This window comes from Anguilla anguilla, chromosome 16 (genome assembly GCF_013347855.1).
Source record: "Anguilla anguilla isolate fAngAng1 chromosome 16, fAngAng1.pri, whole genome shotgun sequence".
Lineage (NCBI taxonomy): Eukaryota > Metazoa > Chordata > Actinopteri > Anguilliformes > Anguillidae > Anguilla > Anguilla anguilla.
Window position 1 is genome coordinate 28990771 of NC_049216.1, and position 17165 is coordinate 29007935.

General features: G+C 54.5%; 1 protein-coding gene across 6 annotated transcripts in view; it reads left to right on the forward strand.

Annotated features, from left to right (window-relative positions):
* gse1 (Gse1 coiled-coil protein) overlaps positions 1 to 17165 on the forward strand; it is a 285225-nt gene that overhangs the window by 233207 nt on the left and 34853 nt on the right. For 5 of the 6 annotated variants that reach the window (XM_035395068.1, XM_035395073.1, XM_035395069.1 and 2 more), the window contains one exon: positions 13567 to 13782. In XM_035395068.1, the coding sequence (XP_035250959.1) occupies positions 13567 to 13782 (216 nt within the window). Of the gene's footprint in view, positions 1 to 11283; positions 11508 to 13566; positions 13783 to 17165 lie in introns of those variants that run through there. The other variant, XM_035395070.1, reaches the window with a different exon arrangement.

Consider the following 17165-nt stretch of genomic DNA (forward strand, 5'->3'; position numbering starts at 1 on the left):
AACCCCCCCTCCCCCCCACCCCCCCCCCCCCCCCCCGCCAGTCCGCGGGTGTGCCCGCCGGGCCCGGTGGCTATGGAAACCGCCGGGAGTCACCTTTTCGGCCGAGGAGGAGGAGGAGGGGGAGGAGGGGGGCGGGACGGGACCGCGCGGTCCACCTGCCTCGGAGGGCGAAACGTCAGAGGTTTCGCCCCGCCGTGCGGCGACCCGGCCCCCCACCGCCCCCCTCCCGGGGCGTAATTAACCCCTATCCCTTACCTTCCCCCCCCCCCGCGGCGCGACCGGGGCCGGGGCTCAGGAACGAGCCGGGCTATTAGCCGGTAATTAGAGCGCCGGCAGCGGCAGCCCACATCTACAAAGTGGAAGGACAGCCAGGGGATGGGGACGGGTAATTAGGGGACTGCAGGAAGCATCAGAGCTGTGATTAGTAATGGCTCTTGAACCATTAATGTAGAAGGCAGGCAGGCAGGCAGGGTGTTGGGGAGCAGAGAGAGAGAGAGAGGGAGGGAGAGAGGGAGAGAGGGAGAGGAAGAGAATGAGAACAAGAGGACGGGAGAGATAGAGAGCAGGCAATGCCGGCAGGAGAGATGGAGAGAAAGGGAGGGGGGGGGGGAGGGAGGAATGACGGGCAGCGTTGGTGAAAGACGCCGTGGCGTATTCCCTCAGAAGGGGCTGAATGGGCGAGCCGCGGCTGCCTGGCAGGGCCAGGCCCAGATTTGCCACTGATTAGCAGTTGGCCGTCCCCGAGCCTGCAGAGCCGCTCTCCTCAGGAAGGAACAGGAAGCAGAACACTCAGCCCTCATTAGACTGGGAGCCCAGACACCGCGCTCTGCACAGTGGGAAACAGCCCAGCTCCCTCTCTCTCTCCCTCCCTCTCTCTCTCCCTCTCTCCTCCCCCCCCCTCTCCCTCTCTTGCTGTCTCTCTCTGTCTCCCTCTCTCCTCCCCCCGTCTCTCTCTCTCTCTCTCTCTCTCTCTGTCTCCCTTTTCCCCCCCCCCCCTTCTCTGTATCCCTCGCTGTCTCTCTCTCCCTCTCTCCTTCCCCCCCTCTCTCTCTGTCCCTCTCTCTCTGTTTCTGTCTCTCCCACTCCCTCTCTCTCTCTCTCTGTTTATCTCTGTCTCTCCCCCCCTTGTCTCACTGCCCCCCCCCCCGTGTCTCTCTCTCTCTCTCTCTCTCTGAAAAGGCCAATAAAAGCAGCCTGTAAACACGTTCAGACGGCCCCTGGCTTGGCTTTACTGGTCTTGGTGTTTGCAGATGTCATTTATTTCTCCGAGGTTAGACATAAAGAGATTTTTACCCTCCTGTTTGGCGGTACATGGAAATGTTGTCGGTGGTGTACCACATGTCTCAATTTCCAGACTCTTTATAGGCCAGGGTTAAGTATGCAGTAAAATGTACGCACGCACACGGTGAGTGAGTGAGTGAGTGTGTGTGTGTGTGTGTGTGTGTGTGTGCGCGCGCGCGTGCATGCATGTGTGTGTGTGTATTGTGTGTGTGGTGTATGTGAGTGTGTATTTATGTGTGTATGTGTGTGTGTATTTATGTGTGTGTGTGTGTGTGGTGTATGTGAGTGTGGTGTATGTGTCTGTATTATGTGTGTGTTTGTATATGTGAGTGTGTGTATGTGTGTGTGTATTTATGTGTGTGTGCGTGTGTGTGTGTGTCTGTATGTGTGTGTGTATTTATGTCTGTATGTGTGTGTGTATTTATGTGTGTATGTGTGTGTGTGTGTGTGTGTGTGTATTTATGTGTGTGTGTGAGGTAGGCTGCCAGTGTCTGGCCTGCAGAGCGGGTACAGGTTTGCTAATGAGCTGTGCAGGTGCAGCAGTGCTGATAAGCCAGGCAGCAGCAGGCTGATCCGGGGCTGCAGATGGGTCCTCCCCGTCCAGAGCAGGTGCAGCTCCCAGCCCCTCACGCTTTTGTGTTATCGCTGGAACAGCTGGGCCGGGGCCCGGTGCCCCCGGAGGCCAGTGCGGGCCCTGTCCCCGGCTGCAGGAGCCCAGAGAGGAGCGGGGCGGAGCGGGGTCCAGAGCGGGCCCGGGGTCCGCCGGCGCTCCCCTTCCATCCGTCACCGAAACACAGAGCGTGCTCAGGAGCGGGCTCTGCACGGGCTCAGCTGTTTGTCACACATGCACTTTAAAAGGACGCGATGACTGAATCACTTTATTTGGGCGTTAGGAAAATATTGCAAACAGAAAAAATGATTTAAAATGAAAAAGGAACGAAGAGTGCTAAATGTATGTGTGTAATTAAAATATAAGGGCTTTGCCTCTGGAGGTGCGGAGGAGAGCGGGGATTATTCTCGCTTCTTGAGGTGTTATATTAATTTCTTTTTTTAAAAAAAAACGTTTTTTTAAACATGCCTGGCTGTCTGAGGAAGCGCTCACCTCCCTGTTGTGTGGAGGCAGGCAGGTAGAGCAGCAGATGGGGTGCTGGGGTCATTAATAATAAGGCACAAGCAGCCAGGCCTACAGGGCCTGCTTCCCACTGCTAAAAAGCAGCCGAATCTGCGGAGGTGGCTGTTTCCCCCCCCTCGCTGTTCCGCGGAGCGCCCGTTCCTCTCCGGCCGTCTAAATGGCGGGTCTCTCCGCTGTGGGGATGTCCGAGTTTTTCCGAAATGAAATTCCTCTGAAAAGCGTAGTCAGAGGAAGGCCAACAGCAACGCCGCGTGGTTTAGAATCGATCTCTCCTCTCCTGTAGCCTGCTGTAGTGTAATAATGGAGCTTCAGCCTGCTGTAGTGTAATAATGGAGCTTCAGCCTGCTGTAGTGTAATAATGGAGCTTCAGCCTGCTGTAGTGTAATAATGGAGCTTCAGCCTGCTGTAGTGTAATAATGGAGCTTCAGCTGTAGTGTAATAATGGAACTTCAGCCTGCTGTAGTGTAATAATGGAGCTTCAGTCTGCTGTAGTGTAATAATGGAGCTTCAGCCTGCTGTAGTGTAATAATGGAGCTTCAGCCTGCTGTAGTGTAATAATGGAGCTTCAGCCTGCTGTAGTGTAATAATGGAGCTTTAGCCTGCTGTAGTGTAATAATGGAGCTTCAGTCTGCTGTAGTGTAATAATGGAGCTTCAGCTGTAGTGTAATAATGGAGCTTCAGCTGTAGTGTAATAATGGAGCTTCAGTCTGCTGTAGTGTAATAATGGAGCTTCAGCTGTAGTGTAATAATGGAGCTTCAGCTGTAGTGTAATAATGGAGCTTCAGTCTGCTGTAGTGTAATAATGGAGCTTCAGCCTGCTGTAGTGTAATAATGGAGCTTCAGTCTGCTGTAGTGTAATAATGGAGCTTCAGTCTGCTGTAGTGTAATAATGGAGCTTCAGCTGTAGTGTAATAATGGAGCTTCAGCCTGCTGTAGTGTAATAATGGAGCTTCAGTCTGCTGTAGTGTAATAATGGAGCTTCAGCCTGCTGTAGTGTAATAATGGAGCTTCAGCTGTAGTGTAATAATGGAGCTTCAGTCTACTGTAGTGTAATAATGGAGCTTCAGCTGTAGTGTAATAATAGAGCTTCAGCCTGCTGTAGTGTAATAATGGAGCTTCAGCCTGCTGTAGTGTAATAATGGAGCTTCAGCCTGCTGTAGTGTAATAATGGAGCTTCAGCCTGCTGTAGTGTAGTAATGGAGCTTCAGCCTGCTGTAGTGTAGTAATGGAGCTTCAGTCTGCTGTGGTGTAATAATGGAGCTTCAGTCTGCTGTAGTGTAATAATGGAGCTTCAGCCTGCTGTAGTGTAATAACGGAGCTTCAGCCTGCTGTAGTTTAATAATGGAGCTTCAGCCTGCTGTAGTGTAATAATGGAGCTTCAGCTGTAGTGTAATAATGGAGCTTCAGCTGTAGTGTAATAATGGAGCTTCAGTCTGCTGTAGTGTAATAATGGAGCTTCAGCTGTAGTGTAATAATGGAGCTTCAGCTGTAGTGTAATAATGGAGCTTCAGTCTGCTGTAGTGTAATAATGGAACTTCAGCCTGCTGTAGTGTAGTAATGGAGCTTCAGCCTGCTGTAGTGTAATAATAGAGCTTCAGCCTGCTGTAGTGTAATAATGGAGCTTCAGTCTGCTGTAGTGTAATAATGGAGCTTCAGCCTGCTGTAGTGTAATAATGGAACTTCAGCCTGCTGTAGTCTAATAATGGAGCTTCAGTCTGCTGTAGTGTAATAATAGAGCTTCAGCTGTAATGTAATAATAGAGCTTCAGTCTGCTGTAGTGTAATAATGGAGCTTCAGCTGTAGTGTAATAATGGAGCTTCAGCCTGCTGTAGTGTAATAATGGAGCTTCAGTCTGCTGTAGTGTAATAATGGAGCTTCAGCTGTAGTGTAATAATGGAGCTTCAGCCTGCTGTAGTGTAATAATGGAGCTTCAGCTGTAGTGTAATAATGGAGCTTCAGCCTGCTGTAGTGTAATAATGGAGCTTCAGCCTGCTGTAGTGTAATAATGGAGCTTCAGCCTGCTGTAGTGTAATAATGGAGCTTCAGCCTGCTGTAGTGTAGTAATGGAGCTTCAGCCTGCTGTAGTGTAATAATGGAGCTTCAGCCTGCTGTAGTGTAATAATGGAGCTTCAGTCTGCTGTAGTGTAATAATGGAGCTTCAGCCTGCTGTAGTGTAATGAAGCTTCAGCCTGCTGTAGTGTAGTAATAGAGCTTCAGCCTGGTGTAGTGTAATAATGGAGCTTCAGTCTGCTGTAGTGTAATAATGGAGCTTCAGTCTGGTGTAGTGTAATAATGGAGCTTCAGCTGTAGTGTAATAATGGAGCTTCAGCCTGCTGTAGTGTAATAATGGAGCTTCAGCTGTAGTGTAATAATGGAGCTTCTGCCTGCTGTAGTGTAATAATGGAGCTTCAGCTGTAGTGTAGTAATGGAGCTTCAGCCTGCTGTAGTGTAATAATGGAGCTTCAGCCTGCTGTAGTGTAATAATGGAGCTTCAGCTGTAGAGTAGTAATGGAGCTTCAGCCTGCTGTAGTGTAGTAATGGAGCTTCAGCCTGCTGTAGTGTAATAATGGCATTTCAAACCGCTCTACTCAGTACATACAACATTATCTATAACGCCTCCTACTCCAGCTCTACACAGTTCATAAAGTAGCTATAACAGCACAGCGTAGTGCATGAAACAGCACCTGCAAACCCCAGCTATCTCTAATGCTCTCCTGTTCACTGTGCTTTACCCTGGTAGATCGCTTGACGTCGTGTCAGTTCATTTCCCTCCCGTGCTCAGTGCTGAGTGTGAACCCTGCCCCCACAGCACCGTGCAGCCCTGGACGGGCGTGTGCTGGGGGGGGGTGGGGGGGTGTGGGTGGTGGGGGGGGTGGGGGTGTGGGGTGGGGGGGAGGGAAGCAGAAGTGCCGGGCTGGGGCGGTTTGTTTCTGGTGATTAGGGGAATACCGGCAGTCTATAAAAGCCTGCAGCGGGCTGACCCTCACTTCCACTCTCATCTGAATTTAAAATCAGGTCCTCAGAGGAAGGAAGGGCCCTGAACCTCAGCTTGTGTGAGAGAGGAACCTGGGGAACAATCTGCTCTCACATACACACGTTCAGAGAGGGGCGTGCGTGCAGCGCACACACACACACACACACACGCGCACACACACACACACACACACTCACACACGCACCGCACACACACACACACACACAGCGCTGACTCACACACGCACACACACACACACACACGCACACACACACACACACGGCACTAACTCACACACACACACACACACGGCACTAACTCACACACACACACACACACACAAAATGCTGACATGTGCGTGCACACACGCGCACACTTACACATACACTCTCGCACTTACACACACTCACACTCCCCCCCCATACACACACACACACACACACACTCTCACGCTTACACACACACGCACACACACACACACACTTACACACACACGCACACACACACACACACACACACTCTGATGCGCAGGTGTGCAGTAGTAGACCCCGGGGCCTGGCCCTGGTCGCGTGGCGTGGCGTGGCGGTTGGGCAAGTGCCCCGATGGTCCTCGCGAGCAGGCCGGGGTCCTGCTGCTGCTGCCGCCCACGCTCTCCTGCAGTTAGGCCGAGCGCGCGCGCGGTGGAAACGCACCGCACGGTGGAAACGCACCGCGCTCATCCATCACCGCCCCACAGGCAGAGGAGCCTCCGCTCCCAGCTGTTAGCCTAATGAATTTACATGAGCCGATAATGCGGACCAGTATTCGGTCAGCCGCCGCCGCCGCGGACGCCAGTAAATATGGCTTCAGTGGCGGGGCGGTGGAACGCGGAGGGTCCCGCTGTGTCCTTTCCCCCTGGGGCGGGGGACGGGCCCTGAGCCCCGCCCTGCCTCGCCCCGCCCCGCCCAGGCAGATGGCCCCCCCCCCCACCTCAGATTGGGAAGCGTGCTGAAGGGCGGGATGCATACTGCTCCCCCGCTGCGTTTGCTCTGGGTGAAGGTGAGGGCCCTGGTCACAAGTAAACATGCAGGCGGTCCATCGCTGGTCCAATCTCTGCGGAAAGATCTGTTGTATTCTGGTCTGGAAAGCAAAGCATTGTGGGTAGAGCAGTACCTATTCGTCGGGGGTTTTGTCGTTCGGAGAGAGGCGTCCCGTGCCAAGGGTTCTGCGGACAGAATGTTCTCCCAAGGACAGTACCATGGAGATGGCTGTTTCCTGTTTGCCTGTGGTGTGGTCAAACCCATTAGTCAACATTCCTCCTTCTGCCCGGCTGACTGCTCCAGCATTTTATCCATCCTCAATCACCCCCCACACACATGCGCACGCACACACACACACACTCACAGTGCTGATACACACACACACACACACACCCCCACAGTGCTGATACACACACACACACACACACACACACCCACAGTGCTGATACACACACAAACACAGCGCTGATACACACATATACACACGCGCACACAGTGCTGATGGACACACACACACTCAAACGGTGCGGTCTGCCACAGGGTCGACCCAGTTAGCCCAGCCCCCCACCCCCCCACCCCCTCCCCCTGTGGGAAACCGCAGCCCCAGACGGGCGCTGGCGAACCGTGGGGCCTGACTCAGACGCACAGTCACCCGCTAAACGTGGCTGGCCCAGACGGCGGGGGCGGGCGTGCCCCCCGGGCCCCCCCCCTCCCCCCCCGCGACGGCGCGCGTGATTTATGCGCGGGATCAGACGCGCAGCGTGCGGCCCGTTAGCGCGCGGCGGGCCGGCGCCGCTCCCGCACCGTTTTTCTCCCTGACTGATGTTCCGCCCGCCAAACCCCGCCCCCACCCACCCCCGCCGCCTCGCTGGAAAAGCGCGCGCCGGGAGCCGCCATCCGCCATCGCACGCGCGCCGGGAGCCGCCATCGCACGCGCGCGTGCAAAACTAAGCGCCTGCTTAGCCGGGGCCCAATCGCTGCGGCCGAGTGTGTTTGAATAATCCCCTGAATGCCTTCCCTGAATTAGAGGAGATAACCAGGGGTTCCACCGGTTGTTTTAACAAGCTGATAGGCAAATCCCGTCCCTGTTAAAGATTAAGCGCTCCGCGTCGCGCCGCACGCCGTCTCCGCCGCAGAGAGGAAGTTTACACTTTCCCCTGCGTGCGCGCGCGCACACGTACACGCGCTCTTCCCTTTGTTTGTTTGTCCTCCTCCTCCTCACTCGGCACCGCAGATTCCTGGGTGCGGAGAGGCGGGGAGGTGGGGGGGGGGGTGTGTTTTAAATCTGGGATATTCCCCCAGAGAGGGGTATTTGCAGAGCTGCTCACTAGCCCTCCCTTCAAACCGCCCAATTAAGCGCTAAGAGGTTTAGCGACGGCGGCGGAGCGACGTGACGGGCTGAAGCGGTCACGGTCTCCGGTTTCGACCGCGGTCGCGGGGCGGCCCTGATCGGTCGTTACCGCTTCGGGGTGACGGCACGTCCGGCATCCGACACCGCAAACAAAGCGACTCGCGCACTTGGGCTCGCTCCAGCGCCAAGACCAATTTACGAGACGTTTAGAGGGTTTGGGACATCGACCCACCCGCATGGTCTTATAAACGGGTAAGCGGGCGAGTTTCTGTTACTGTTTCAGACGGTCGTCTCGAGCGAGGGCACAAAGAGGGACTAACCAACCCTGTTCCTGGAGATCTATCGTTTTCACTCCAACCCAAAAACAAAACACACATCACATTCAACAGCTAGAGATTTTGTGCTGAGCGGCTAATTATTTGAGTCAGGTGTGCCGAATTTAGGTTGAAATGAAAACCTGCGGGATGGTAGATCTCCAGGAACAGGGATGGTTACCGCAGATCTCGGGTAACTGGCGTTAGAGTGGAGATGGCGCTCACAACAGCAGGACATCGAACGGTGACCTCTGCTGGCAGAAAGGCGGCGTTGCAGGGGAAGCACCTCACCTAGATAAGCACTCTGGGGGAGGGGGGGAGAGATGCCAGTTTACATACAGTAATCCAATACGTTGAGTTACGCTGCAGAGGGAAAAAAAATGGTCTTAATTTCAGTCCGGGAGGTGCTGTAATTATAGGCAGCTGGTAATTACAGCGTCTTGCACGCTGTTATTTCCAGGGGCCTGTCCACAGCGATGTAAAGATGGGGTGGGGTGGGGTGGGGGGTGGGGGGGGGGAGTGGAGGGGAGGGGGGGACTATAATTAGATTCACGCTGGTGCGGAGGGAGATGGGTTTGCTGTGCGTTTAGACCCAGTGTTAGCATGGCGGTGTGTTGTCTGCTATGTGTTTAGAGCCAGTGTTAGCATGGCGGTGTGGTGTCTGCTGTGCGTTTAGAGCCAGTGTTAGCATGGCGGTGTGGTGTCTGCTGTGCGTTTAGAGCCAGTGTTAGCATGGCGGTGTAGTGTCTGCTATGTGTTTAGAGCCAGTGTTAGCATGGCGGTGTAGTGTGTCCTGGTGCGTTTAGAGCTAGTATTAGCATGGCGGTGTGGTGTCTGCTGGTGCGTTTAGAGCCAGTGTTAGCATGGCGGTGTGGTGTCTGCTGTGCGTTTAGAGCCAGTGTTAGCATGGCGGTGTGGTGTCTGCTGGTGCGTTTAGAGCCAGTGTTAGCATGGCGGTGTAGTGTCTGCTGTGCGTTTAGAGCCAGTATTAGCATGGCGGTGTAGTGTCTGCTGTGCGTTTAGAGCCAGTGTTAGCATGGCGGTGTAGTGTGTCCTGGTGCGTTTAGAGCTAGTATTAGCATGGCGGTGTAGTGTCTGCTGGTGCGTTTAGAGCCAGTGTTAGCATGGCGGTGTGGTGTCTGCCGTGCGTTTAGAGCCAGTGTTAGCATGGCGGTGTAGTGTCTGCTGTGCGTTTAGAGCCAGTATTAGCATGGCGGTGTGGTGTGTCCTGGTGCGTTTAGAGCCAGTGTTAGCATGGCGGTGTAGTGTCTGCTGTGCGTTTAGAGCCAGTATTAGCATGGCGGTGTAGAGTGTGCTGTGCGTTTAGAGCCAGTATTAGCATGGCGGCGTGGTGTGTCCTGGTGCGTTTAGAGCCAGTGTTAGCATGGCGGTGTGGTGTCTGCTGGTGCGTTTAGAGCCAGTATTAGCATGGCGGTGTAGTGTCTGCTGTGCGTTTAGAGCCAGTGTTAGCATGGCGGTGTAGAGTGTCTGCTGTGCGTTTAGAGCCAGTGTTAGCATGGCGGTGTAGTGTCTGCTGTGCGTTTAGAGCCAGTGTTAGCATGGCCGTGTGGTGTCTGCTGTGCGTTTAGAGCCAGTATTAGCATGGCGGTGTAGTGTGTCCTGGTGCGTTTAGAGCCAGTGTTAGCATGGCGGTGTGGTGTCTGCTGTGCGTTTAGAGCCAGTGTTAGCATGGCGCTGTAGAGTGTGCTGTGCGTTTAGAGCCAGTATTAGCATGGCGGTGTGGTCTCTGCTGGTGCTGTCCAGCAGTCCGGTATGACCAATCTGACGGGCAGCTCAGTGAATCTGTCAGTCAGGCAAACAGCAGAGAGGCTCCAGTGAGGGCTGGGACTTCCTGGGTGCTGGGATGAGCGCACAGCTCTTCTGTCCAGCCCCCTGGCCCTCATAGGCTAACTGCTGAGAGCTGAGAGGAAACAACCTCCAACTAATCTGCCTTAAACCCCCCCCACCACTGCCCCCCCCCCAAGTCCCAGTCAGTCTCTGTGCTGTGTAAATGTGTCTGTCCTCAAATAGCGTCGTTTCTTCAAGCGCACTGGTTTCTCAATCTGTCATTTGCTAAAAACAGTTTCTGATTTCCCAGACCCTATTCAGTGAGCTGAAGTTTTCTGTATTTACTGTCGACTGAATTGAGGAAGCTGTACATCTTAATTGTGTGGTTGTAAAATGGTGATTTGCAGTAACGGCCACTGGAGGGAGCTCTTACTGATATCTCTCAGACTGAATTGACAGCTCGGTGTGTACGTGACACTGTCCAAAGTCTGTTTACTTGTCTTTCCGAGCCATAAAAATTCAAGCCATTTAAAAAAAAAAAATTCATTTGTAAATGAAGAGGAGGCTCTTAGAGGTGGCCTTTTGAGGTGAAGTTAGATGTGGCTTTAAAATGACTTTATTTTTGGAAAGAGAGTAGATTGTGGGTAGATGATTTTAGGTATAATTGCTGCATTTCAAAGGAACTCTCCACATCTGTGGCATTATCCTTTGGTATGAAATGGGTAACCTTTTGGTTTTCTGGTGAGATAATTGTGCTTGCTTTCAGAATGTGTAGTCACACAAAGACTGAAATGACTCATTCACACCCGCTAACACAGTAGCAGGGGGAGAAAAGAGAAGGACCAGTTGAGTTGACTCTTCTCTGAGCCTGTTTGGTAAACAGGTTTTAATACGGTTTGGCTGCGGACCACGGGCTAATTTTCTCTTATATGTGACTCTGGGCTTGAGCGTATTTATTTGGTGTCTGGGAGGGCAGGGGTTGGATGACGAGGTTTTAATAACACAAGCCAGAACAGGTCTCCACCTTTGCCTCTGGCTGTCTCTGTCTCCACACCGAGAAGTGCTGGGGAAAGTGCCGGCTTGTCACGTTTCCCGTGAATAACCCCCCCCCACACGCACACACACACACACACACACACGCGCGCACGCGCAAACGCTCATCTCTTCAGCGGTGGGGGGTCGGATGTCGCGATGGGGGCACTGTGGAAGAGGTCCGCTGTAATCCAGGCCGGCCTCTCTGCTGCCCAGCAGCATGCATGCCTCTGTTATCTTAGAACGGCTGAGGAATTATAGGTTGAGAGAGGGGAAGAGGGGGAGGGAGGGGGGAGGGTCATGTGACATTGCAGCAGCTGCTAGGCTGAGAATGTCTGTTTTCAGTGGGAGAGAGAGAGAGCGAGAGAGAGAGCGAGCGAGCGAGAGAGGAGGGAGGGAGGGAGGGACAGATAGGCAGGGAGAGTGTGTGTTGGGTTGCTTTGTTAGATAAGCTTCAAACCGTCTTTGTGAGAGAGCGAGCGAGGGAGAGAGAGAACGGGGGGAGGAGGGAAAAGAAAGAGGAAAAATGGTGTTTCCCTCAGTTCCCTTGGAGTGTGGGGCTTGGTGGAAGATGCAGAGATGGGCGATACGAGCAGAGCCTGCCCTTTGTTGTACAGTAAGAGCCGAGGCTTTTCTCTTTCTTACCAGGGGAGGGATCGAGGACTGGGAGATGCCAAGCTGTCTGTTCAGGTTGTGCTTGTGTTCGTGTGGGTGGCCGGGGGGTGGGTGGGTGGGTGTGTGTGTGTGTGTACGTGTGTGTGTATGTGTGTGTGTGTGTGTGTGCGTGCGCCTGTGTGCGCGCCTGTGTCTGTGTGTGCGTGCCTGTGTATGCGTCTGTGTGTGTGTGTGCGTGCGTGCCGTGTGTGTGTGCGTGTGTGTGGGTGGATTGTGGATAGCATGTGCCTGTGGTTTCCCAGTGGTAGTACTGGTCTGTTGGAGTTAAAAAAAAAAAAAAAACTTTGTTGTCACGTTCTTTTTCAAGAATTCCTGACATGCAGCCGTTTACCCGCTACAGAAGCATTACTCATTAAGTGATCGTTGGGAGTTGTGCTGAGGTCGACGCTCGCTCAGAAGGGGCTTTGTTAATTTCATTATTAATTGCTTTCGGTGGTTCATCCAGAGTGCAGCGGGTGAGCGGGAGGTTATCTTTGCTGTGACAGAGGTGCTTGTATTCAGGACTGTTTCCAATGCGCTCGGCTTCTCCGCCCCGGAGAGCGCACTGCCGAAACCTCCAAAGTGATTAAGTAGATTTGAAAAGGTGGAGGAGTACATGAGCAACGGCAGGCTTCAAGTTTTCCCATCGCCCGTCCGTTCGGGCTGGGGTCTGTTTCTATGACGATTGGCTGGGCGCGTTGGGAGACGGTCGGTGTGGAGTCGCGGGCGTTGGGGGGGGTGGGGGAGATCCCTTTTTAGACGCACCCTGCAACTGTGCCGTCGCCCTGTGACATTTCTGGAGCTCGGTCTTTAATTGCGCTGCTCAATTAATTATCACGTGTCTCTCTCTCTCTCTCTCTCTCTCTCTGGCGGCTGCAGAGCACTGCGTGCGTGCGTGTGTGTGTGCGTGTGTGTGCGTGCGTGTGTGTGCGTGTGTGTGTGTGTGTGTGTGTGCGTGTGCGTGTGTGTGCGTGTGTGTGCGTGTGTGTGCGTGTGTGTGCGTGTGTCTCAGAGCGAGGGGTCTTTAACCGTTTGTACGCGGTGTCGCCTGTCGCCGCCCGCGCCGGCGAACCGCTCTGGACCCGCCGCCGGGCTCGTAAAATCTCACCGGGAATAAAAAGCGTCTCTTCTGAGCGCGCCCGAACCGGCTGCCAGGCCGCCGGGCCACCCGCCCGCCCGAGCGAACCGTTCAGCGGTAAAGACGCCAGCGACCAGGCTCTGAGCGTTGTCTGGGAAAGTTTTTTTTTTTTCTTTTTCCGCGTGGAAGAACGCGCTTGGCGTATCAGCTGAGAGCCAGAGCGGGGGTGACGGGCGACAGAAAGGAGGGCGGGGCTACGCAGAGCGGGACAAAGAGCCCGTGGGGGTCGGGTCGGGGTTCTGGCCCTGTCAGAGATGTGTGGCCTGACCTTGGGTCAGATACTTGACCTCACTGTGGCTGTCCCACTAACCCCCCCCCCAACCCCCCAGCTGTCACACCCTGGGGCGCTAAGCGTCTCCAGTTACATTTGGATTTGGCCCAGGAAGCCTCCGGCCCCGGGCCCCGGAGAGCAGCCTAGCGGCCCTGAGCCTGACTCATCCCTGGCCCCCGACAGCAGTGAAACCCCTCCCAGCTCTATGCTTTCAAACTAAATCTCTCTCTCTCTCTTTCTCTCCCCCTCTCTCCATCTCTCCTTCTCTATCTCTCTCTTCATCTCTCCCTCTCTCTCACTCTCCCTAACTCCCTCTCTCTCTCTCCCTACTTCTCTCTCTCTCCCCCCTCCCTCCCTTACTCACTCTCTCTCCCTCTCTCTCTCTCTCGCTCTCTCTCTCTGTCCCTCTCTCTCTCCCTCCCCCCTTCCCTCTCTCTCTCTCTCTCCCTCTCTATCTCTCTCACCCTCCCTCTCTCCCTCTCTCTCTCTCCCTCTCTCTCTCTCTGTCCCTCTCTCTCTCTCCCTCCCCCCTTCTCTCTCTCTCTCTCTCTCCCACTCTATCTCTCTCACCCTCCCTCCCTCTCTCTCTCTCTCGCTCTCTGATCTCTGCAGGCATGAGCCATGAGGCAAAGTCACCTTCCCTAGGCATGATCTCCACAGCCAGTCGGACCACCGCCACGGTCAGCCCCCTCACGCCGTCGCCCCTCAACGGCTCCATCGTGCCCAATGGCAGCCCGGCCGCCAACAGCAGCCTGCCAGTCCAGTCCGCCCACTCGGGCTTCGCCGCCGCCCTGCGCAAGCTCGCCAAACAGGCCGAGGAGCCTCGAGGTAAGCCCCTCCCCCCCCCGACCCCTGACCCCTGACCCCTGACCCCGGCCCCAGGCCCCATCCGTTGGGGGGCGGAGCCCTCGAGGGGGGGGGGGGGAGGACCCGTGGAGCGTGTTGCCTTTCTTTTTCTGAACTTGTTAATTGTACTCGGCTGCGCCCGCCCCGCCGCGCCGCGCCCCTGCTGAGAGTAAACAGGAGACACACAGAGGACTAATTGTTCGGAGTCGCGCGGAAGCTGGTGCTGGTGATACGAGGTCCCATGATTTGGAGGAACCCCGGGGTGCTGGTTTTCAGATGGGAGCTCTTAATTCCAGTCTCTGAGGAACAGGACGGCTTTTTTCCTGAGGAGAGAGCGCCTGGGCTGAGCCAATTTCAAGTTGTGCTTATTATTATTAGAGTTTAGGATGAACTCCAAGTTTTTTTTTTTTGCCCGCTTGCTGTTTTTTTTTCTCTTCTTCTTCCCTTCTGTGCTGGGGTAACTCCAACTGCTGATTTCTCGTGAGCGATGTCGTCGCCGCTGAGATGCTTGGGAGTTGATGGCAAACCGTGCGTCCGCGTCCTAACGGGGTCAGAGTTCAGGCAGGACTGAGAGGCGGCCGGTGCTCTTCGGGCTGTTGTTAGGCGACCGTCGTTGGCAAGTTCTTGACCTGTGCCCTTCAGCGAATGGCTTCCTACTGTATTTACACAGCAAGCGCTTAGAACTTGCCCTCGGTGCCAACCTCTCTCTGCGGTGTCTCCGTGCCATCGCCGCCCTCTCCTGGCACGGTTTCCGTGTGACCTATGGCTAAATATATCCCCCGAACTGTTACACACACTTCCTCTCACTTTCAAGCAGCGAGCAAAAGCCTGCGAACAGCGCCAGGCTTTTAAACGCTGTAATTGTTCTCAACACGGCTAAACGTGCGTTTCTGCGCTGAATGTACATTTCCTCTTATTTCCCTGCCCTCCATCCACCGCACTTACTGGAGTGAAAGCGCTGCAGTTAGCTAGCTAGTTAGCGAGCGCGCTACGGTCCCAGTAGAAGCCTGTGTCGTTACAAACGCCCCGTTAATTGGTAGGAATTCGGTGCCTAATATTAGTAGCTGCGGTTCAGCCGCGAACATGCTTTGCCTGTTTGTTCCCGGGCACCTTTTAAGGTATGGCTTAGTTAGCGGAGATGGATTCACTGAGGAATGGATTCCCCCCCCCCGCAGCCAATCACGATGCAGGAAGCAGACGCCGTTTTTTTTTTTTTTTAATCCGGCGCTCTGGCGTGTAATTCCCTCCCGATTCTCCCTCAGATTAAGGGCGGAACGCACGAGCGGCCTGACGTGTAGCGCGTGCTCGGCGGACAGCCAATCACGTTACTGCCTGCGGGCTACGCGGGCGGCGCTGGGAGAGTCCGGCGGCCGGGCGCTTCCGTGGCGGAAATATCCCGCTTCCGAAGATCTCTTTTTAATTCCGAGCGCGGTCTGCGTGAGTTTCTAGGCGGTGCGTGTCCTGTTGGGCTGTGCGGTTTTTCGTTTGTTCGTTTGTTTGTTTTTTCTGCCTCGTGGGGGTTCTCCAGCCGAGGGCTTCTTTGAAAGTGAAGTCAGACTTCCATCGTCAGTGAAAAAAACGCTTCTATTTTCAATATAATTGACCCCCCGCCATCGACAGTCCCACACAAGCTGACATCACCTTCCCGCACAGCAGTTTTACTGAGATGGGGGGTGGGGGGAGGCGGGTGTTGAGGCGAGCGGCTAACTGAGGGAGCCCAGCGAAGTCATAAGGCAGCAAGTTAAGGCTGAGTGTTGGGAACGGGCTGGGAGAACGGAGCACATTCATCCTCTCCGTAAACTAAACAAATGTCACCCGCCCACACAAAGACTACAAACACGCAGGGGCTGCTGGGAGCCCGGCTGCGGCCTCTTTGTGATCGTCTGGAGTGTGACTCTACCCCAGGCCAGCAGCACACTGACTCACCAGACCAGGGATTAGTCTGTTAGTCTGCATAGCGTACACACCACCGCCGTGGTTTACATCCAGACCCAGAATGAAATTAGGAACGGTTGGTCACTTTAAACTTCGTATGAAAGTGTAGGATGCAGAAATTCTGTTTATGTGGTTTTGTAATCACGGAAAAGCCCATCTTGAGAGATGCGTCTAACTGTGGAGTGGACAGGATTATGAAGGCCTGGCCGCGATGGACGTACAGTCATCTCTTCCAGTTGATTACTGTTGTGCTTTTATCTGTGCTGATAAAAATTAAAAGCTTATGAAAACCTTTTTAAGTTCTAACTACTCGGCATAAGCTGTTTGTAACCCAAGTTGTTGACTTGGCTAATTTGGACATTTCTTTCCATCCTTCACATCAGTGGTGTCTGTAGTGGGGAAAGGTGAGAATGCTGGTATTTGTAGTAAGAGAGCAGGCAGTGTCACAGTCTGATGGATGCCCAGGTGCAAGAATTTGGGGGACACAGAAGTGGTCTGATGGCTCTCTGAACACCTTATTGAATATTTTCAAGCCTGGATTAAAATGGTTGTGCCCGTTCCTTGATGGACATGGTGAGAACCTGCCTGCTAGACACACGCACACACATACACACATGCACGCACGTACACATGCACACAAACGCACACTCACACACTCACACGCAGACACACGCACACACGCACTCACACACTCACACGCAGACACACGCTCAGACGTACCCTAAGGCACACACAGACAGGTGACTCTGTGCCTCCCCCCAGGAGGGCGAATTTCCCCATTCCGGGGGAGTGTGGCGCCAGGCTCCTTTCATCCTGTCTCTGCGCCCCCCTCCCGCCCCCCCCCCCCGCACGCCCCCTCTCCCCGGGAGACCTCGCTGAGCACCGTCGCCTGCGCCTGTCACAGACCCAGCCAGCCACCTCTGAACCTACGCTCTTAATCAGTCTCCCGCCGCCGCCCCCCCCCTCGCCCCCCCCCCCCCTCGCCCCCCCCTCGCCCCCCTCTCCATGGCAGCGGCGATCCCGCGGGTCGGCTCCGGGGACACGGCGTGCCGACCGCCGTCTGATTTATTACCGAGAGAGAGAGGAGGGCAGGCCCGCACACCTTCTCCCCTATCTGTCCCTGTTAGCGCTCAGATAAACACGCTCTCTCGCTCGCTCTCTCTATCGCTCTCTCTCTCTCTCTCTCTCCCTCTCTCTCTCTCTCTCTCCCTCCCTCCCTCTCACTCTCTCTCTCTCTGTCTCTCTCTCTCTCTATCGCTCTCTCTCTCTCTCTCTCTCTCTCACTCTCTCTCTCTCTCTCTCTCTCTCTCCCTCTCTCTCTCTCTCTCTCGCTCTCTCTCTCTCTCTCTCTTTCTCTCTCTGTCTCTCTCTCTCTCTCTCTCTCTCTCCTTCCCTCTCGCTCTCTCTCTCTCTCTCTCTCCCTCCCTCCC